This window comes from Callithrix jacchus, chromosome 2 (genome assembly GCF_049354715.1).
Source record: "Callithrix jacchus isolate 240 chromosome 2, calJac240_pri, whole genome shotgun sequence".
Taxonomy (NCBI): Eukaryota; Metazoa; Chordata; class Mammalia; order Primates; family Cebidae; genus Callithrix; species Callithrix jacchus.
In genome coordinates, this window is record NC_133503.1 from 41576177 (window position 1) to 41599288 (window position 23112).

General features: G+C 42.5%; 1 protein-coding gene across 28 annotated transcripts in view; it reads left to right on the forward strand.

The window, feature by feature from the left end:
- Positions 1–23112, forward strand: part of ARHGAP26 (Rho GTPase activating protein 26) — a 914282-nt gene that overhangs the window by 812567 nt on the left and 78603 nt on the right. For all 28 annotated transcript variants that reach the window (XR_013531307.1, XR_013531313.1, XM_078362030.1 and 25 more), the window contains 2 exons: positions 923–1061; positions 13004–13154. Coding sequence is in view for 26 of the 28 variants with exons in the window: in XM_078362030.1 (XP_078218156.1) it covers positions 923–1061; positions 13004–13154 (290 nt within the window). In the remaining 2 variants the exon portion in view is untranslated. The remainder of the gene's footprint in view (positions 1–922; positions 1062–13003; positions 13155–23112) is intronic.

Here is a 23112-nt window from a genome sequence, read left to right on the forward strand (position 1 = left end):
TACAAGCATTAGCTGTTATAATTAGTAAAGTCTGCTATACTTTTATCTGTAGAAAAAAAAAGATGAGAGTAGCCATTATTTTTGTCTATCATTTACTTCTCATTTTTTGGCATGAACTTTTAGAAGGATAATAAAAGCCCCTCCAAAAAAAAAAAAAAAGCTCAGAAATAAAACCTAAATGCTAACAGTGGTTCTCTCTAAGCAGTAAAATCGGGATAATTTTTTGTTTTCTTCTTGAGACTTTTCTGCATTTTTCAAATTGTCCATAGCACACACACATAGAGTGTGTGTGTTTGTGTGTGTGTGTGTGTGTGTGACTTATCAGAATAAACGAGGAAAAGCTCAGCATCACGGATAACACGGAGCTGCTGGTCTAAAAAAGGATGCTGCAGCTGAGGACAATTGGTGAAGATTGGGCAATGGTGCCCTGCCCTAGGGTCCTTTATGAAACATTATTTAAATACATGTTTCACAGTTTAAGAAAGTTCTGAAGTAGTTGTTAAGAACTTAGAAACAGAACCAATGAAGAAAGATAAAGGGATTTTTGATTCATTGGTTCTGGACAAAGGTAGTCAAAAAACTTCAAGTGCTATTAACAGACAGTGGCTTCTATTGAGCACAGCTGCTGCTTTCTATTTCCCTGGAGAGAACGATGAAAAGATGCTCAGTGGAAATTGTAGTGGAAGAGGTTAGAAAGGGAAGTGGGTGGTTATCAAACTCTAGGATAAGCTTCCAAAGGAGAATGTTTAATGCCATTTTCTAGAAATGTTTAAAATGAAATTTTGAGCAACTGTCAGTGGTCTTCTTGGATCTTTTCTTGCTAATTCCAAGACACTGCCAAGCTTTCCATTGTAGTGCTTCAGGCTTGTTTTCTTCCCAGTTCACAGATGTGTGTAACCTTGTTGTGAAACTTTGTTTGCAGATATTTAACACTGTGCCCGATATGCCTCTCACCAATGCCCAGCTGCACCTGTCTCGGAAGAAGAGCAGCGACTCCAAGCCCCCGTCCTGCAGCGAGAGGCCCCTCACACTCTTCCATACCGTGCAGTCAACGGAGAAACGTGAGTCTCTGCTGCGTGGGGCCAGTGTGGCATTTAGGGACATCCCATGCTACTTGTGGCTGCTCAGAGTGGACACTTTCAGCTTTTCTCTGTGCGCTGCTGGATTTTTTTGTCCTTGAAGACTGTATCATTGTGCCTTCCCAAGTGCCTTTGCTGAGCAGCCCTGATAGGACGAGAAGCAGTATTACTGAGAATGAAAAGGAAGGGCTGCCATTGAGGATTCTCTTTCCAGATCTCCTGTGGACAAACAGCTGAGTCTCTTTTCCTCCTGCTGCACAGTAAGAACTGAGCTCAGGCACTACTTCTTCAGCTTCTCTTTTGTTAGCCATTCCCATAGAGACAGTGTCCTTTCCTTTTCTCAGCTGTAATGAAATACCCATTAGTGTGAGTCACATGCCCCAATAGAATGTGACTCTGTGAGGGTGGGACCTTGCTTGGCTTGATGTTTTACTTCACCTCTCATGGTGCCTGGCGTGGAGTCAGCACCTAAAAATATTTGAAATTCATTAGTAAATTAATTAGGGAACAATGCCCTACTTATTCCAAAAACCAGAGTGTTGTATTACCACGATTATATCACATCTGTTTTTCATCTCGGGATTTCCATGTTCTTTGCAATGATCAGGTACGGGCCCTAAAATATACAGCATGGTTTCAGCCTTTGCTCTAAGAGAGCCTCCGTTTGCTCATCTGTAAAATAGGGTTAAGAGGACCCACTCATAGGGAAGTTGTGAGAATTAAATGAAATTGTGCGATTCAGCATCTGAGGTGTGGCAAAGGCCAGTTACTGAGAGCCACTACTACTATTATTGGTTACTGTTTAATCACACGCAGAGAACTAAGGCTGGTTCATTCATGCAGCTGATATTTACACGACACCTACCAGGGACTGGGAATATAAACATGAGACCTTGGCTTTAAGGAATTCAAAAGTGAGTAAGGAAACAAGTGACTACAAATGTAAATAGCCTCATAGCTGCTTCCTTAGAGATACATACATTGAGAGAGGAAGTGGAACACAGTGGTTAAACACACTCTGGCACCAGGTCATCTGGGTGTGATTCTGCCTCTGCTGCTCACCAGTTATGTGTGGCTTGGGAAGTTATCTAATAGCTCAGGGTCCTATTCTCCTCTTCTGGAAAGTATGGTTGATGCTTTCTATTTCATGGGGTTATTCTGAGGATTAAAGCCTTTCATACGTTGCCAGGTGCAGAGTCAGTGTTCAGTAAATGCTGGTTGTTGATGGCACTGATATCATCATCATCATCACCATTGTTATTACTTGTTTCTGTGAGGTAGAGTAAAGGGACAGAGGCAGGACAGTGAACTACTTTGCCTTGAAGAAGAGAGGCTTCATGTCTGGATTGGTATCTTTCTTTTTGTCATAAAAAAAAGGTGGTTATTTTAATCCCCTTGTATTTCTAAAGTAATGGCCTTCCTTACCATAACGCCTAGAAGCAAACCTTCCCCATCCCAAAAACCTGCCTGCATTTAAGGATATCGTAGAATCTCATCATATGGCGGTGCCTTGGTATATTTAGCATCATTTGGGTTGTTTCAAATATTTTGCATTTATAAGTAAAGCTACTGTTAACATCCTTGTAACTAAGTTAGCTCTTTTTCATGAACATTTCTTCAAGATAAATTCCTAGAATTTCTAGGTCAACAGATATGCAAGGTTTCAGGACTTTGTCCCTGTGCTGGGATTGGCTTTCCTTCTAACAGCAGCCTGTGTTCCCTTTAAATGTCTGGCTGGGGTCATTGTCACTGTGGTCTGCATGTGGCCTAGGTCCCTGCAAGTGTACCAGGGAACACTTGGAACAGGACTGGCCTCACTCGCACCTGCCAAATGAACGAGGCATCAGACTATGGGGTAATGTGCTTCTCAGGTTTCCAGGACAGCTATGGTTACGTATACGGTGCAGATTAGGAGAGGCTAGACAGTATTGGTAAATTCCCCTGAGCTTAAAACAGTGCTGGGTGTGTGGTTAGACTGAAGCAGAAGCAGCTTTGGAATAGGCTTTAAAGCATTCTCTGGGAGCTCATAAGAATGAAGATGGAGATCAGAAGAAAATCAACTAGATCTTTATGCAAGATTAATTTTATCACACAAGGCAGAGGATGAAAGTTAAGGATGTGTGAAAGCAGGTCTGTCTCAGCTGCAGAGCAAGCTGCTCTGTCCATGTCTGCAGATGGTAGACAGGGGATGCTAAAGGGGAGGACAGTGAACAATAGGGCCTTTCTCTTAACATTAGGAAATGCTCCCTGGAAACATGACCGGAGCATGCAGATCTCCTCAGATATTTGTAGGAAGCTTAACTCTCCCTTCTTTCTCAGAACATTTTAACTGCAAGTCTGTGGGTATTTTGTTGTTGTTGTTGGACGGAGTTTCACTTTTGTTGCCCAGGCTGGAGTGCAATGGCATGATCTTGGCCCACTGCAGCCTCTGCCTCCCGGGTTCAAGCAATTCTCCTGCCTCAGCCTCCCCAGTAGCTGGGATTATAGGTGCACGTCACCACACCCTGCTAATTTTGTTTTTGTTTTTGAGACAGAGTTACACTCTGTCACCCAGGTTTGAGTGCAGTGGCGTGATCTTGGCTCACTGCAAACTCCACCTCCTAGGTTCAAGGGATTCTTCTGCCTCAGCTTCCCGAGTAGCTGGGACTGCAGACACATGCCACCATGCCCAGCTAATTTTTGTATTTTTTAGTAGAGATGGAGTTTCTCCATGTTGGTCAGGCTGGTCTCAAACTCCCCACTTCAGGTGATCCACCCACCTGTGGCAGCTCCATAGGCTCAGGCCTCTCTGCCTTTGCAACTGCACTTCAGGCTCACGGCATTATCTGGCATATTAGATGATGCTCATAGATGTACATCTTATTTTCCAGAAGGGGTTTTTCCTTCAGTGTAAGTAGATTAGTTGTGTGCCCAGGTCCCAGCCTGCAACTCTCTCTCTCTATTCTGTGGCTATTAGTATAGTCTTCTCTAGGTGGTTTTTTGTTTTGTTTTTCTTTCCCTAAAGATAAAGCTGTGTTTTATTCTCAGAAGAAGGAGCTTGATGGTTTCTCATGCTCTGTGCTGGGCAGGGACTTAGGTCCATTGTAAGACAGCAAGTGGCTCCTCATATCATAGGCAGTGTGTGATGGGAATGGGAGCAGCTTCTGAGATTAAAACTTAGTGGTCAAGAGGAAAGAGGATGATGGGGAAATGCAGAATTTAGAAAGCCTCATAGCAACAAATACAAACCATCAGGAAGCCACTGAATATTTTAGTGAGGAAGGAGCTAGATATCAGAGTTATCTGTAGACAGTCCAGGAATGTTTACTGAAAAGAGGAATTTTGAGAAAGATACCAAAGGATGTGAAGGTCCCATTCTGGCCCAATAGATGGGAAGGGTGATCTGTGATGGGAGAGTCTCTCTGTGAGCACCAGTGGGCAGCTCTTGTCTGTAGAACTGCAGAGAGAACTGTAGAAAGGTGATCTAGCCAAACTGAACCTGGAAGATGTTTTCCCTAACAATGGATTTTTTGCTTGTCTGTGTTTGATGTCTATTTCTCGTGCGGGATATTGTGTGCCACAGCATCCCAGTTAATCTTTAAAATTATATGACACAGGTACTGCCCTATTTTACAGTTGAAAGGAAAGAAAATTTACGTTAAATAATGTACACTCAGGATTATAGAGCAACGAGGTAGATTTAATCCCTATCATTCTCCCTCGAAGTGACACTGTTTTCTTACTTTGCTTTCAATTTGTGGGATGGTTCCACAGGAGGTGTGTTCTGTTAGGGTTAACTGTTGTGACCTAGTCTGCAAACCCATCCTTATTTCCAAGGGAAAATGTTTCCAGTTCCACCTATGAACCTGGAGTTCAAAGTTTCATTAAGCTGGGCATCTGCCCATAAAGAGCTGAGGTAGAAGTATAAATGGATACATTTGGTAAAGAACTTCCAAGCCAAACTATATTTGAACCTCATCTAATAATAATAAAAATAAAAATAATTATAGCTCTACTTATGAGTCTGCTAACCTCATTATCTCGTGTCATCCTTACAATTGATAATAATCCTGTGAGGTAGGTCCTCGTATCCACGTTTTATAGACAAGTAAACTGAGGTCAAGAGGTTAAGCAGTCACATGGTTAGCAAATGGCAGAGAAGGGATTTGTACCCAGGTAGTCTTCCTTCCCTATGCTTTGTTATCTCCAAAAAGGGTGCCTTTGTCAGTTCTTGAGCTACAGAAGTGAAAACCTTGCTAGACTATTACAGAACCAATGAAAGCCATCTGTTCCAGCTTCCAGGGCTACATGGGGGCAGCTGAACCATATTGAATGGGTTCCTCTGTGTGCGTCCTGGCAGGCTGCAGCCACGTGACAGCCTCCCCTCCAAATCCAGCACCAACTACGCAAAGAGTGATACGTGTTGAGCGGTAGCTTTAATATACTGGGCCAAGCCACTCACGCTCATTTGTGATCACCTTTGAACAGATGCAACAAGGGTTTTCAACTATGCTGCCAGATGAATGGCAGCAAAGGAGATTGCTGTTTAATCTCCAAGTTTCCACACAGATACACCATCCAGCAGAGACTGTACTGGTACATCTAGGTGGAAGGTATTGACATACAAGCTGTACTTTTTCTGGACGACTGTAGAAGCAGGAGTCAGAAGGATTGGAGAGAGCCAGCAATAAGGTCTTGTACCTTATAGATTTCTTCCAAGAGGTTGTAAGGTGACACAGGATTTATTCTGTCCCAAATTTTTAGCATTTATATCAAGATGTTGAAATGTGTTTCTTGGAACAGTGGTTCATAGACTTGAGTGTGCATTCGAATCTTGTAGGGGGCTTGTTGGGAGGCTGAGGTGGGCGGATCACCTGAGGTTAGGAGTTCAAGACCAGCCTGGCCAATGTGGTGAAATCCTATCTCTATTAAAATATAAAAATTAGCCAGGCATGATGGCAGGTGCCTGTAAGCCCAACTACTTAAGAGATTGAGACAGGAGACTTGCTTAAACCCGGGAGACAGTGGTTGCAGCAAGCCGATATTGTGCCACTGCACTCCAGCCTGGGCAGCTTAGCGAGACTTCATCCACCCACCCCCACAAAAAATACAGATGCTTGGTTTCCTACCCTGGATATTCTGAGTCAGGAGGTCTTGGCTGGGGCTCAGGCATCTACATTTTTGAAGCACCCTCATCTTGCCGATGCTAACTCAATTTAGAGAAGCACTGGCTTAGGAAGGTAGGGACCATTGGGGTGCTTTGTCTTCTGTCTCTAGCAGAACATCCTTTGAATTGCTGTTGGAGTTGGAGCAACCTGGCATGGTGGTTGAAAGCAGAGGCTCTGCAGTCAGACTGAGTTGTTTTAATGTCATCTCTATCACCTACCACTCTGAGACCTAGAGTATATTGCTTTGCTTTTCTGAGCCTCCATTTTCTCATCTGTAAAATCTATCACTAATAATAGCTTCCTTGGAGGGTAATTGCCATGATTAAGTGAGCTGGTATATGTAAAATACTTGATGCTGGGCCTAGACCATAGTAAGCACCTAATAAATGTTAGCTACAATTATGATGATTATCATCATGGTATAGTTTTACCTTACAACTGACTAAGGAAATATACCCCCCTTTGGAGCCTGCAGATTCCAAAAGAGAGGCCCATATGTGAGAGAAATGCAGAGTCTCCCTGGCTTCTTAGAGAGCCTGTTTGATGCTTGAGTGCAAAAACATCAGCAGCCTAGGACATGTTGTACAGCGTTGGTGGGGGTGGGGCAGGAATAGATTCTTGGGCCTTGTTTTACATGGATCAGGTTAACTAGCTGCTGAGATTTTAGCTCTGAATAATTTTTTCAGTTACGTTAATTCATCCTGGACCCTCTCCCAGACAGGCCCAGTGAAAGGTTGAGAATTCAGCTTATGTATTTCTCGTATGTGTCTTCCTTGTTGAAAATGACCGGGAATTCATAGTATTCAAAGGCTTACGTAATGCCTTTCTCTCAGTCGTCAAAGCTGTAGCATGTGCCCTTTCTCAGGTTGCCTTTGCAGATCGTGGGTGCTCTGGGCACACCTGTTTGCTTTGGCAGATGACATGTTTATTCACATGGATTCCTATTGTCACACAGGCTGCAGAAGGTGTAATACGTTTCTTGGGTTAATTATGCATAGTTACTACACATGACTGAAAACTGTGTTGATAATGTGGCCGTTGAAAAATGATGCTGTGGAAAGCTGGTGGCAGGAGCTGTTTTAGCTCAAGCTAGACCCACTAAATGAAAACGAGCACATTCTAGGTGAATACTTTGGGCACTATCCCCACGTGAAGAAAACAGATAACATTAAGTATGATGTGGGTCTGCTTTGTTAAGAGAAAAAAGTATATGTCCATGTGTGTGTGTGTGTATATATATATTTCTCTGTGTAGCAGAATGATTGGACATTTACACACCAAAATGAATACAGCTGGAAGGTGACTTATATAGGATATTTGTGTACATATGTGAATGCTTTTCTATACTTTCTAAATTGGAAATGCATATTTCTTATATATTCACTTATTTTTAAGTTATTAACAAAACTCCCTAATTATGCCTTTCATGTATAATCTCAGACCCATTTTGCAGTGAGTCATGGTATAAAAGTAAGTAAATGTGTAGTTTTCTTCTTTCTAATAAGCAAGAGTATAAGCCGTCTGTACGTGGACTCCCCTAGATACCAGTCAACTATAGGTTAACGGAAAGCAGTTTTCCTAAAAGCAAGTTCTCAGGTATAAAAGAGGGCTGTATTGTGAGTAATCAAGTGTCCACTTAACTCTGATCATTCAACTTCCTCTTCAGCCATTCGTCAGAGGCCCATTCCTCCCTGTGGTTTCTGAAATGGTGTTTTAGGGCATCTTCCTCATTGTGCCTCCATGTCTCTTTCCTGGGAATCAGTGCAATCCCAGGCCAGCCACAATGACTTCCTCATTCTCTCATGAAATTCAGTTTTGTTGGCACTTTTTCGCTTTGCAAAGGAAAGGGTTATTAGAGGTGCGGTGGGGAGAGACTCAGTCTGTCCACACAGAACCAAAGTCAGAAGTCATTTTGCCGAAGATAATCTGTCAAAAGTTTTAATATTATCTTCCATGTGCTGTGATCAAAACAACGAATTGACTCCACTTTTCACTTTTCAACTCACTGTGTAGTCCATCATCTCCTGAACTCCTTTTTAAGATTTTTTTTTTTAAACATTGCCCAAACCGCTTTTATATACCCAACAATATTACCCAGACTGCTTTTTAAGATTATTTTTATCATAGGGACTGAGGCTGCTGGGTCAGCCTGAAATGAGACCACCTCAGATTTTAGTGTGACTTGGCATATCACTATTATCAGGAATAACAGCTACAGGGGGGAAAATTGCTTCAGAAAGTTTCATTCCAAGCTTCCCATGTACTTGGGTGTTTCCCAGAGATGGTAAACTCAGAAATTGCTGTGCACTCATCATTTTTTATTGCCAAATTCATTAAGCTGCCATGCTATTATCATCCCATCTTGTCAAGATGATACATTACAGACTTCATTGCAAAACTTTAACAAGCAGGAGAAAGTATACCTCTCTTCTGACCACAGCACAGGAAAGCCTCTGGGTATTTTGCATTTGCCTTCCTATTTTTTATATGAATCTCTGTGTCTTTGCAGAACTTTTGCTCTGTCTGGTAACTCCCTTTTCTCCTCATCTGATCATGTGGAGAGTCCATTGCCTCCTTTTGGCTCTATGAGGCATCCTGAGATGCTGTTAAAGAACAGTCCTCTTGCCTCTTCTTTTTGCCCTTTCCTCTTAGGTACCATGGAAAGTTGGGATATGAACTTGTCTTCTGACAGAGTCCCGTGCACGGTGGGAAACCTCCCGCAAATGTTTTATATTTACCCTCCAGCGCCGTGAATTCAGTGAGCCAGACCTGTTCGGGCCTGCCAAGACATGTGAATTTGGCTTGGCTCTGTGAGTGCTTTCCTGGCCTCGCCTCTGGGTTCTGTGATAAACAGAGCTCCCGTCTCCCATGTGTGATGGGGTTGCCATCAGAGTAGGTCGGAGTCACTTGGTAAATATGGAAAGTGAAGTCGCTTAGCTCCCAGATTTCCATGGCAACCCCCAGAACAAGTACAATATCACCAAAATTATTCTGCGGCTTTCCTTTTTTAGTTGCAGTGATTTGGTTGCATACTCATGTTTTTCCGTTCCTGATTTGTACAAAAAACAAAAACTCTGCCCACTGTCATCAGTACTTTGGTTTCAAGGACATTAGTGGTCCCTGTCTAAAGTACCTGAAAAATTCAGTCACACAAAACTACGTCTTTCTGTTCTAGCAGCATACATTTTTGATTCTGTATTATTCCCTTATATTTAACAATTATTCTATAAATAACCATTCACGGAGCCTTCGTGTAAATGACCTGTGGGCTATGCACCAGGAATGGATGGCTAATGCTGACCTCACCCGCCACGTTAATGGACGCTGTATGGCCAGACATCATGTCCCTGCCCTCGGATAGTTTGCATCCTTAAGGAACAAGTTCACACCCAGTTTGTCACTCCTTACAGAACACATGTTCGTGAAGGCACTGCCAATGCATGCCTTTCGTTATTTGGGGGTTTATTTTTATCATTTTCTTGTTGCTGTTCTCTTGTTTTCTGTGATTAATACAAAGAGAGATTCTTGTTGGAAACATGTTTGAGGCGGGCAAGCATTCCCACTGACTTCCACCAGTTTAGGCATACTCCTGAGTTGTGGGGATTCTCTCTCTCTTTGTCATGGTCCTCTATGATCTTGTTGACCTGACTCATAACTGTTTTTCTTTGGAAGCCCACTAGCCTATAATTTTTTTTCCTTCAGCAACATAATTGCCATCAGTCCTTCTTATACCTTCTACAAGGATACCAGAGCTGGATTGAATCATTAGTGACTCAGGGAAGTCTAGCTATGTTATTTGAAGGATTTGCTTAATTTTTATTTTTATATTTTTAAAGTGTCTTCTAGGCTGTTCTTGTGCACTTCTGTCAGGAGTAGTACTCATTTTTGCCCAGCTGATGAAAAACTCTCCTGTTTTGAGTGACAGTACTGAATCATTTTCTCTTTATTATTATTATTATTATTATTATTATTTTAAAAGAGGCAGAGTATTGCTCTGTCACCCAGGTTGGAGTGCTGTGGTGCCATCATACCTCACCATAGCCTTAAGTTCCCAGGCTGAAGCAATCCTCCTGCCTCAGCTTCCCAAGTATGTGGGACCACAGATGTGCACCACCAGGCCTGGCTAAGTTTTAAATTTTTTTTGTAGAAATGGGGTCTCACTATGTTTACCAGGTTGATCTCAAACTCTTGGCCTCAAGTAATTCTCCCACCTTAGCCTCTGAAGGTGGTGGGATTACAGGCATAAACTGCCATGCCTGGCTCATTTTCTCTTTATTTCTTAATTTACTCCACATGCTTTAAAATTTGTCTTGGTATAGTTTGCTATAACCACTAAAACATTTGATTGGCTATTGATCTTATTCTCCACCCTTTCCCTGGAATAATCTTCTTCTGCCTATTCACTCTCAGTAAAGATTGTCAGCCTTTCGGCTTATATCTTTTACCTAGATGTTCTCAGTCTCATGATGTATTGTCTACAGATGATGAAACCTATCTAGTACAAAATTATAGTATTTTATAGTCAGGGAGTGCCAGGTTTTGGGGTTTTCTTGTCATATGGCTCAGTAAGGGATACCAATACAGAGTCAGCCTCTTAGGATGCATATGTGGCCCTCTTGACTGTAAAACTATGAAGCCTTATGATACATTTTTATACCCTCCTTTTTCTTAATGGATAATAAGGGAAAGAAAAACAATCTCCTGGTAACATTTTAGAAAGATCAATGTACTTTTAGCTAGATAGTGTTTTTAGTTTGTAGAATGATAATCCTCTCCTGGAAAAGTAAATATAATCACAGGAGAAATGTGAGCGATAGTTATGCTCTTCTGTTTCCTAAGAATTCAGAGAATTATGTCATGCAAACTTGGCCCCTTTAGTTTTCAAACTAGAGTTAATAAAACTGTTTCCCTGTCCTCTCTTGTGAAGCAGTAAATGTCTCCTGTTGAAGCCGAGGGAGCTGTCCTCACTCTCTTTCTTTATATGGTAGTCTTGAGCTCCTCATGGTCTTTTGGGCATCTTTGCTTGTGTGTTTTGTGAAAAGGAAAATTTTACTGATACTGATTCATACTGATAAATGGCGCATCCAATCTCTCAGTGATCCCCTTATTATGTAATCTTAGCATTGTTTTTCTTTCTGGCAGGAAGTTCCCATTTACAGGCCCTGTTAGTCCTCCTACATCTTGGCTCAGTGTAACTCTTTTGGTTTCTCTTTGTTGTCGTTTCTGTTCAAAAATTAAGCTCTTAAAATATGAACAGTTCTAAATCTCAGGCATCAATTTAATCTACTTCTTTCAAAATCTACTTTGAATTCAGGAGTCAGGAGGTAACCTCATAGGGTTTTTCTCTCTCCTGTGGGGCTTTATCCAGGGCATTAAGGATTTGCTAAGATATCAGGGGTATTGGGGTGAGTGTGTATATATCTAACGTGAGGCTTCCTGTAAAATCACTTCGTAAGCATATTTTACTTTTACAGACATGCCCTGTGCAAAGGGAAGAGTATTTTTATGACATATAACTCTCTTTATTATCTAAAGAGACCTGAGTTCAAATGTTGGCCTTTAAATTATCAGGCCAGTGACTCTAGTCTGTTCTCTGAGGGATCTATTTTAACGTACCCCTGACTTACTGCAAAAAGGTCCAGGATTAGCCTAGATGTTATATTTAAGTGAATTAATTGTCAGAAATATCAGTTGATTTTAATATGGTATATCTGTAGTGAAAAGGGGACTAGAATCACATTCCACAGCTATAATATTTTGCTATAGCAATGGTGGGTGCCTGTACCATGTAGCTAAATTATCTCTAAAAATTGTGTTTTCAATTCATGACTCCAAGTTTTTAAAGATGGGAAGAACATAAAGTTCTTTTCTTTGAACAGTATTCTGGAGTTTACAAGATACATTCCTGCATATGATCCCACTTGATCCTCATGACAGTTCACAAGCTGTGAAAGGCAGTTCTTGTTCTCCCCATTTTATAGATGGTTAACCAAGAATCCAAGATCAAGCAGAAATTGCCTGAGGTCCACATAGCCAGTCAGGGCTTGAAGAGAACTCAGGTGTTCTGTCTCTTGGCTTGGCAATATTCTCCAAGCATGAATATGACTCCTGGGACCATAGACGTGGGTATTTTGTTGTTGTTTATAGGCAAACCACTCTGCAGCCCATTACAGATCGATTTATCAAAGAATTCACATGAAGTTAAACACCAAATACATGGAACTAGAGGCAACACAGAAGGATGTGACTGGGAAAGGGTCAGGAATTTGGAGTCATAAGGATGTTGCTGGCTAAACAGTAGATCTTCTCTGGTGAGGCTCTGTGGAATTGGAGGTGGGACATGGCCTGATCAATAGGGCAATATTAAAGGCAGGAGTTTTAGAATAAAAGGTGAGTGTCACAGAAGCCAAGGGGATCTGGGTGAATGTGAGAGGTCTGTGAAGGCTGCTCTGTACTCTGACAGTCTGCCAGTCAAAAGAAGATGCAATTTATTATGCCATGGTAGGGCCACACTTAGGAAAAATCCTGGCTTATAGTGAAGGGGAGATATATCCTGTTACGAGAGGAAGAGGGTTTGCTTTAGCGTTTCGAGTCACGTATTCCCCCTTGACTCTTCCTTTTCCACTTTGAATTCTTAACCTTTCCTATGTTGTTTCTTAAGCTTCCTTGGGATAGGAGATCTCAATCCAGTATATTCTTTATAAATTTTTGTGCATGTAGCAATAGACTGTCTCTATGTAATAATATTAATATTGGGCTTGTGGCTTTTCCCCCCAGAGGAACAAAGGAACAGCATCATCAACTCCAGTTTGGAATCTGTCTCATCAAATCCAAACAGCATCCTTAATTCCAGCAGCAGCTTGCAGCCCAACATGAACTCCAGTGACCCAGACCTGAATGTGGTCAAACCCACCCGGCCCAACTCACTGTAAGTATGATGTCTAGCTGCCTACCACACAAGGGCTTTGGTCAGCCATTCCACCCAGAATTTGCTATCTGGCTCCGTCTGGCTTTGGACCATTGTCCCCTGAACATTATTTAAACCTTCTCCCTAAACTGGGAGCTCAGCTGGCTTGTTGTGAGTTTTTAAAGCATCATCATCTCAGAGGGAGTCATTACTCTTAACATACTGCTTCTTAGCCTTGGTGATTTTTATTTACCGTCCTGCTGAGATGGCTTTGGTGATAGCTATTGCCTGTGCTGGCTGCTGGGCATGAAAAGCAATTTCTGTAAGTTCTACAAACATCCAGGGACTGTAGCAACTCCGTGGCCCAGTCTGTTTCTCTCATACGTGTCATCTCGGTTTCCCTCCCCACTGACTATGTTGGGAATGTTTGGCGCTACTTCCGTGTCCCCTTCCATAAGGAAGAGCCCCCAGGAGCCCTTTGTGTCATCACATCCTCAAACCTTAGCATGACTGTGGCCTCTTAACAGAGACGATGAAAGAGAGGAACCTTTGTGCTTTATTTTGGGCATTGGGCACCCACAGTCAGGACAGTTTGGGGGCTGGTTGTCTAACTCTCCGCAGAAACTAGATCTACTCTGCTAGGATCAGAAAGTTCTCCCTCTTGGTTTCAACCCACATTGCTTCACATGCTTCTTTAGACCACCCCATAAATCTTGTCAACTAAAGCCTTTGCAGAAAGAATGTGAGGCCATGACCAGAACAGTTGGACTCTCAGCTACAGTTATGTAAGACTCAGGAAAAACAGAGATGATTTTGCCTTTCTGTAAGTGAAAATAGATTGAGGTTCAGCCACAGACTGTCTTCAGGGCAGTTGTTTAACTTGGGGAGACACTAGCATGGCGGTGAGGTGCTAGGATGTCAGTAACCTTTTCCCACTCCTCCGCATGCCATAGTTTCATGACAGTACCCTGCCACTTAATTGCTTTGAGATATTTACAAATCTGCAAAATGAGTCTGATAACTTTTGCCTTAGAAGACACTAAGGGGTGGCCCGGCATGGTGGCTCATGCCTGTAATTCCAGCACTTTGGGAGGCCAAGGTAGACAATCACCAGGTCAAGAGATGAAGATCATCGTGACCAACATGGTAAAACCCCATCTCTACTGAACAAAATACAAAAATTAGTTGGGCGTGGTGGCACGTGCCTATAATCCCAGCTGCTCAGGAGGCTGAGGCAGGAGAATCGCTTGAACCCAGGAGGCAGAGGTTGGAGTGAGCCAAGATTGCACCACTGTTAAATGCTTGAGAGGAGAGATGACTCCAAAAGGTACTTAAGAGGTACATAATAAAAATGTAACTAGACTGTAGGATGAAATCTTAAACTGAGAATATCAGGTCTGTTAAGTTGTTGGCAGTTTTAAATCATATTGATGTTCAGTAAGTTTAATTATTTGCCTGTTGAGTAGTGAATCATGTGTTCGTTGACCAAGAAATGGACCAGTGCCTCAGGAACTCAAAATAATTGAATTTGTTCAGCTTATGGGTGGGCAGTGAGTCTCTTCTGGTTCCCCATGGCTGGGCTTGCCTAGGGAGCCTCCCTACCTTGAAGTTTGGCCTTCTCAGGCTCTCCTATACCCATTTTCCTAGACTTCAGGGAGATTCTATTTTCTTGACTTGTTTTTTCTTCCGTTGGTTTAATTTTCTCTACCTAGCAGTTGCTGAAGTTATTTCTTCCTCTGCATGAGCGAGGTTGAATTTCTAGCCCAGGTTGCTTAACATCCCCTGATTTTAGCCAGCCACTAATCTTTTTTTTTTCAGTGGCTCATAGATGTGGGCCCCTGAGTCACTGCTGAGTACAGTGTGTACAAAGAGGTTGCTTAAGCAGCTAAGTGGAAAAGGGGGTTGTGTCTTTTAAACAGGTCGCAGAGGAGAAGGCTTTGGATTTTTTATTTTCTAGGCATCTAGATGTGATTTTTTTTTCATAACATCCTAGGAATTGCTCTGCCCACTTCACACCACCCAGAGGGACTGTTCCCTGCCTGTGGATCTGGGGGGCTTTCCTGGGGAAGGGAGGGTGATAACAAGAATTGTTCTACTTGTTTGTCTCTGGAGGAGGACTAGCAGAAAAAGTGTGGGCGTGCTTCCAACAAGACTACTGTACTTCCAAGCTGAGTGAGTTGCTGATTGATACCTTTGAGTCTTGAGGTCAGGGAAGGTTGTTCGTGAGGTACCAGCACCAGCACTGATATCAGTGTCTGCCATGGCCCTGAGTGGGAGCCATGCCAGAGACCCTCATAAGTTCTGCAGGCAGGCTCACAGCCACTTCTCAAACCCAAGGCAGTGCGGTGATTTTCTGGGTTCCTGTCTCCTTGATGTTTTCTGCCTGGGGTTTGCTTGTGTGGATCCTGCATGGCTGTTAGGCAGTCCTAACAAATGGACCCACAGTACTTTCCCTGAGCAAATTGATTTCAAGAAATCTGTCAGCACACAGACGTGCCACAGTAACCATCACCCGAGACCTCTTGGGTCTCAGCCTCATCTGTGGACCCTTTCATTCTCTCCATTGTGTTCAGTTCGAAGTGTCCAGAGATCCTCCAGTGAGAACACTTAATGATGCAGATGAAAATGAAGAACAGGCCGGGCGCGGTGGCTCAAGCCTGTAATCCCAGCACTTTGGGAGGCCGAGGCGGGTGGATCACGAGGTCAAGAGATCGAGACCATCCTGGTCAACATGGTGAAACCCCGTCTCTACTAAAAATACAAAAAATTAGCTGGGCATGGAGGTGCGTGCCTGTAATCCCAGCTACTCAGGCGGCTAAGGCAGGAGAATTGTCTGAACCCAGGAGGCGGAGGTTGTGGTGAGCCAAGATCGCGCCATTGCACTCCAGCCTGGGTAACAAGAGCGAAACTCCGTCTCAAAAAAAAAAAAAAAGAAAATGAGAACAAAGATGGGCCGGGAGAATTACCATTAGCTTGACTATTAAATAGGCATGAGGTAGGAAACCAGTCACCAGAAAGCTATCTGTTCCTTTTATTTCACTCCTTTATGTCACTATTTTTCATAATGACTGGGATAACATTCTGACCAGATAGCAATCATAGTGAAAGAAACATGTTTGTTACTCATGTTACAGTGGTACCTCTAAGAATACATTTTGTGGTATCATTAATCTTCCCTAATTCTCCAAGGACTTCAGGGCCCTCTTATTTACATGAATGTCACGCTAAATCAGGCATCAAAATTAGAGATACCATCATTCTACCTGTGTCAGGACAAGGCTGCTGGTTTTAAATCTTTGGCAGGTCCTCAGCTTGACTCCTGAACTAGCCATCTCTCCTGAAGAACAAAGGACAATTGGTAAGTCAGGACCGAAGCCCAGCTAGTCTGCAATTGTTAGCAGCTGTGGCTGAATCTATTTTATGCCCAGACCCATGCATGCTAAGCTACTTGGGGTAAACCAGAAAAGGAGGGTACCTGTCTTGCCCAGGAGTTCACAGTTTAGCTAAGGAAGAAAGGCAGTGAGTGGTATATGGCAGTGTTAATGGGGACAAGTCATAGTATGTTCAGAGTTCAACCACTATGAACTGATTATCTGGTGAACACATACACCAGGTTGAAGTACTGGGAAAGTCAGGTAGATAGAGTGTGAGGTGGACATTAGAAAAAACTTAGATGGATGGATGAAGAGCATTCCAGGTAAGAGGGATGAAGGAGGCAGAGATTATCCAGGATGGATAAATGCATTCTGCAGACATGTATATTAGAGGAGGGGGAGCTATAATTCCTCCAGTACCACTACCATCAAAAAAAGACTTGAACAAACCTTAAAAACAGGAGTCCTCACATAAAAATTCAGATTTTATGGTGGAACGACTGGATATCCAGATGCGCAAAAGTGAATCTAGACACAGACCTTATACCTTTCACAGAAATTAATTCCAAATGGACCATAGGTCTAAGTGTAAAATGCAAAACTGTAGGACTTCTAGAAGATAGCATAGGAGAAAACCTAGGTGGCCTCGGGTATAATGATGACTTTTTAGATACAACACTAAAAGTACAATCCGTGAGATAAAAACTTGTTAAGTTGGACTTTGTTTGAACTAAAAACTTGTTAAGTTGGACTTTGTTTGAACTAAAAACTTGTTAAGTTGGACTTTGTTTGAACTAAAAACTTCTGCTCTATGAAAAACATTTAAGAATGAAAAGACAAGCCACCACACTAGGAGAAAATATTTGCAAAACACATATCTGATAAAGGACCAGTATCAAAAATATACAAAGAACTCTCGTAATTCCATAATAAGTAAACAAAGAACCCAATTAAAATATGAGCTAAAGAATATGAACAAATAACTCATCAAAAAGGACATACAGGTGTCGAGTAAGCATGTAAAAATACGATTCACATCTTATGTCTTCAGGGGAATACAAATAAAAACAACAGTGAGATACCACTACGCACCTACAAGAATGGCCAAAATTTGAGAACACTGACAACATCAAACGGTGGCTAGGATGTGGAGCAGCGGGAACTCTCACTCGTTGGTGGGAATACAAAATGATACAGCCATTTTGGAAGACAGTTTGGTGGTCTTTCACAAAACCAAACATATTCTAAGCATACAGTCCAGCTATTATGCTCTTTGGTATTTACCCAGATGAGTTGAAATTTAGGTCTATACAAAAACCTGCACATGGATTTTGTCAGTAGCTTTATTCATAATTACCAAAACTTGGCAAGCAACCAAGATGTCTATTAGTATATGTGAATGAATAAACAAACTATGGTGCATGCAGACAATGGTATGTTATTCCATGATTTAAAAAAATGATCTATCCAGCCATGAAAAGACATGGGGAAACTTTTAATGCATATTGCTAAGTAAAAGAAGTCAGCCTGGTGGGGTGCAGCGTCTCACGCCTGTAATCCCAACACTTTGGGAGGCTGATGCAGGCAGATCATTTGAGGGCCGGAGTTCGAGACCAGCCTGGCCGACATGGTGAAACCCCGTCTCTACTAAAAATGCAAAAAAAATTGGCCAGATGTGGTGGCACACACCTGTAGTCCCAGCTGCTCAGGAGGCTGAGGCAGGAGAATCACTTGAACCTGGGAGGCAGAGGTTGCAGTGAGCCAAGATCATGTACTCCAACCTGGGCAACAGAGCAAGACTCCATTTCAAAAAAAAAAAAAAAAGTTAGTCTGAGAATACTACAGTATGATATAATACCAACTATATGACTTTCTGGAAAACACAAATTTATGGAGTCAATAAAAAGATCAGTGGTTGCCAGGGATTTGGGAGAGAGGAACAGAGATGAGTATTTGGAGCACGGGCATTTTTTTCATGGTGAGACTATTCTGTATGATGCCGGAATGGGATATATATAAGACATCATGCATTTGTCAAAATCCATTGACCACAAAGACTGAATGCTAATGTAAACTATGGACTTTCAGTTAATGATAATGAGCCAATATCAATATTGGTTCATCAGCTATAATGAAAGTACCATGCTAATGCAGGGTGTTAATAATTAAGGAAACGCAGAGTGTAGGAATAGAAAGGGTATGTGTAAAACTTTTATGCAATTTTTCTGTAAACCCAAAGCTGCTCGAAAAAATAGTCTACTAATACATCTTTTTAAATCCCAATTTCCAGATTCTTTTGAAATGTCAGAAGAGGTGGCTACACTAAACCAATGTGGAACTTGGTAGCAGATGATACTCTCTGGTCTCTATTATCTCACGGCTGGCCTGCTTCACTTTTATAGCTAATGTCTGTAGGCCCAAAGTAGATTAAAAATGGCCACAGAATTTTTGTAACCCCTCTCATTAAGAGCTGAGGCCTTGAATCTAGGCTGGCCTTTACCCCTTGACTTACTTTGGCCAACAGAATGTGGAGGACATGACATCATGTGCCTTCCCGAGCCCAGGCTACAGTGCCTCACAGTTTTCTCTTTCATCCTCTTGGAACCTAGCCACACAGAAAGAAGCCTGGTGTAGCCTCCTTAAAGTTGAGGGAGTACTGGAGAGAGAAGCCCAGCTATATCTCTCAGCCAAGCTCAATACCTAGACTACCAGCCAGTTGAATGCAGCCACCTGGTAGTCAGTCAAGACCAGCCAAAAGTTTGCAGCCAACCTGTAGATTCATGATAAATATTACACTGTGGTTGTTGGAACCCACTGAGTTTAGAGTGATTTAATATGCAGTGATAGTCAACGGACACAAGGCCTGTGAGTTTGTGACCTCAGAGTCTTGGGATGGGGCTGAGCTGCCTGCATGAATAGAAAGATATGGAAGGGTCTCACCATAGCATAGTGCAGCATGGAGATCAGCCTCTCAGTTTTCAGAATCTTCTTGGAAAGAAAACAACTCGTAACCGAGATTCTAAGAAATTTAAGAAACAAAATTTATAGCTAGTGGCTGAGGCAAACAAGAAAGGCGGCTCAAACATTGGAATGGAAAGCAGGAAACCCTAGGTTTTAGTCCTGGCATCCACATTGCCTGGCTGATGATACCCATCCCTGGACCTGAGCATGCCCACCACCACCACCACCCTTCACTCCTTGCTGGAAGAAAAGGGGCCAATCCACCTCTAAGCATGAAGGTCGTTCACTGGGTGCTTACCAAGGGCTGCAGAAATAAGTCATTCTCTCCTTCCACAATGACCAGTAGGGCGTCTTGCCAACTCCTTTCTGGGAGAGAGTGATTTTAAAGGAGGAAGTAAACAAATGCCGAGAAAGAAGTCAGGGGACGCCCCACCAGGGACATAACATGCTGCAGTAATTTCCCCAAATTAGAAACTACTAGGTGAATGCCTTCTTTAGACCACAAAGATTGAAAGAAGGCTAGGAGGGCCTGGATGATTACCGCAGTGACGGAACCCAATCTTGGAGTTCTCTCTGCCTGAGTGGTCCCCACCCCTAAAAAATAACTAACTGCTCAGTAGCCTCATAAATAAAACTAATTTTTTTCTTGTTCTTCCCCCTTAACACACACACTCATGCGTTTCCAAGTTATTTCTGGTGACCTAAAAGACACACATGTGCCAAATGCCTGCAGATTCTGCCAGAGTCAACCTTCCTCTCCTGTCTTAATAGCCAGAGAACAGTCCCTGGAATTCAAAGGATAAACAAGGCCTGCTTCCAGACAGAGCTGTTTCTCTGAAACATTGCTGGCTCCTTCTGAGTTTGATTCAGCTGCTCTCTGATGAAATTCAGGGAAAACTTGCCTTCGGAGGTATCTCTCATATTTTACTTATCTTCTGCTTAGTTTGTCAACATTAATTCCACAAATATCAATGGAACTCCTACTGTGGACCAGGAGTTGTTCTGAGTGCTGAAGATGCAGTGACTTAAAAATTTTTTTAAAAAAGAGTTTCTGGCCGGGCGTGGTGGCTCACGGCTATAATCCCAGCACTTTGGGAGGCTGAGGCGGGTGGATCAAGAGATCAAGACCATCCTGGTCAACATGGTGAAACCCTGTCTCTACTAAAAATACAAAAATTAGCTGGGCATGGTGGCGCACGCCTGTAGTCCCAGCTACTCAGGAGGCTGAGGCAGGAGAATTGCTTGAACCCAGCAGGCGGAGGTTGCGGTGAGCCGAGATCGTGCCATTGCACTCCAGCCTGGGTAACAAGACTGAAACTCTGTCTCAAAAAAAAAAGAGTTTCTGCTTTCATGGATTTGATATTCTGGAGGAGACAGAAGATAAATCAGTGTTTAACACAGTATATCACACAGTATATTGAGAAGTCCCAGGGAGAAAACTAGTGGAGAGTCAAGGAGACAGGGACTTGGAGGGGAAGGAGGCAAGTGACTTTAGCTCTCTGTACCTCAATTTTCCCATCTGTAAGATAGGGTGATCATATCCTCCTCAAAAAGTTGGCATGAAAATTCAGTAAGAGCATCTTTTATTTACATATTTTAGTACTGTGTATGGCAATTATTAATACTATTTTGGAGGGCTACCCCCACACACTCTCCTTACTTTCTCTCCAGTTCCTCAGCATGGTATGTATTTTTCCTGTGCAGAGAAATGTCCCAGGCTGTCCCACTCACCTTCCCCCACCAGCCTCCTACCTTGAATCTGAGACAGGAGCTATAACTCAGTCCAGGCTTTAACTTATCAGTGAAGAGGAGAAAGGAACTTCTGCTATAGAGGCAGGTGCTACCCCTCCTTAAAGCAAGACCAGCTAGGGTAGGCACGCCCTACCCTTCTGTTCCTGGAAGATTTGGAAACCTCTAAATCCCACAGGGTACCTGATGAGCTGTGCGCATAGCTGTTATTTATTGAGACCAAATGAATCACAGAATGAATAATATGCATTAGACAAGTGATAATTAATGACTTTTTTAAAAAAACCAAAAAACTAATTTTATCATCTCCATGCTATTTTATGCCAAAGGGTTACACCCAAACAGGCAGCTATGATTTTACTAGAATTGTCTTTATTTGTCATCCTTTGGAATGTGGGGCTTTGAAAGAGGAAGTTTTCCTCTGTGGTTGGATCAGCTTTCTGTGGAGAAGGATCTTTGCTTGTAAATTGAGGATTCTGTTTCTCACCCACCTCCAAGAAGAAAAGGTCTCTTCAGACTGGTTTGCCTGAAAACCTGGTGACATTCCCCGACTTGGGAATATTTTCCATATAAGTGTATGGCCACTTGGGAAATAATCTGAACGCCTCATCGTTTTCAAAAGGATTCATTTGCCTCTCCTTGCTCTTCACAATGCCCTTGGCGACTTCAACTTACTTACTTGTTGTTTCCTAGACATGCCAGAAACCCTCCCTCTGTCACCTCAGGCTCCTGGGCTGTGGAGGCCACAGCACCACCCATAACCAGGTCATGTTCCCTTGACATTTTCCGTTTGTTACTGATGTGACCTGTTTTCTGAGTGGCTTCATGGCCCCCTTTCCCGTTCCCTAGACAAGATCTCACTCATCAATCAGGAGCCCAGCTGGGCTTCCCTTGGTTGAGGGTGGAGATTCCTGCCTGGTAACCCGTCCGATTTTTAATAGATAAGTGTGTTCGGTTATTAGGGCTTGTTCTTCTTTTTAAAATATGAAGATTGCTTGAGACAGCCCTCACACTTGGTTACCCAGCAGGATTTCTTTCCCAAGCACCAGCCGACCCATCCGTGGCACTTGGATCTCTACAGCCTGTCAGCAGAGGGGGTATGGGAGGAGGTCGGGCCGAGCGCCGTTTGAATGCCTAGCCACATCCCTGTTTTCCAGCAGTGTGGAAATCACAAATGGAAAAATGTTTTCCTTTACATGTATTGTTCTGTTCTTTTCTCCTGTACAAGCTAAAATCATATATGGGGTCTATATTTTTTCTATAAACTTATAAATCTTACTAAGTAATCTAAAACAGTTTATAAAAATTGCTCTGACATATAGTACATTCTTAAAGCCTTGGGGTTTCATTAAAAGTATGAATGACTGAATTTCATTCTGAATTTAGCTGCCCTCAAATGCCTTATGACACTATTTTATTTGTGTGAGTAAGTGTTAGGCATTTTAAATCTCAAATTTTTGGTAGAATCTTTGGGAAGGAAATAGGCTTAAGATTTTCATGGCTTTTCAGCACTGTTATGCCTGTAAGGCGACTTTGAAGGAACTCTAAAGTGTTATTTTTCGTATTTAGGATTAGATCAGAATTATTTCTTACTGGTAGATTCAGATTCTAAACTGGGTAAATTAAAAGTACATTAGAGTTCAAGTACTGCTTTTGAAACCTTTTTTAGTCAATCTGGAAAGCAGATGCTTACTTAGCTAGGAAAGCATTCCTAGTTGGAAACAGCCTTAGAATCTTGTTTTTAACTCCTTCTTTGCATTAGGGATCTGGAAAGCCATGCAGGATCTACCATAGGCTTCATTTGGTCTCTATTACTCTGATCTTCCAAGGCAGACTCTTAGCTCTGTGCACTGGTTCTCCAAATGCAGTCCTGGAACCAGCATCATTGGTGTCAC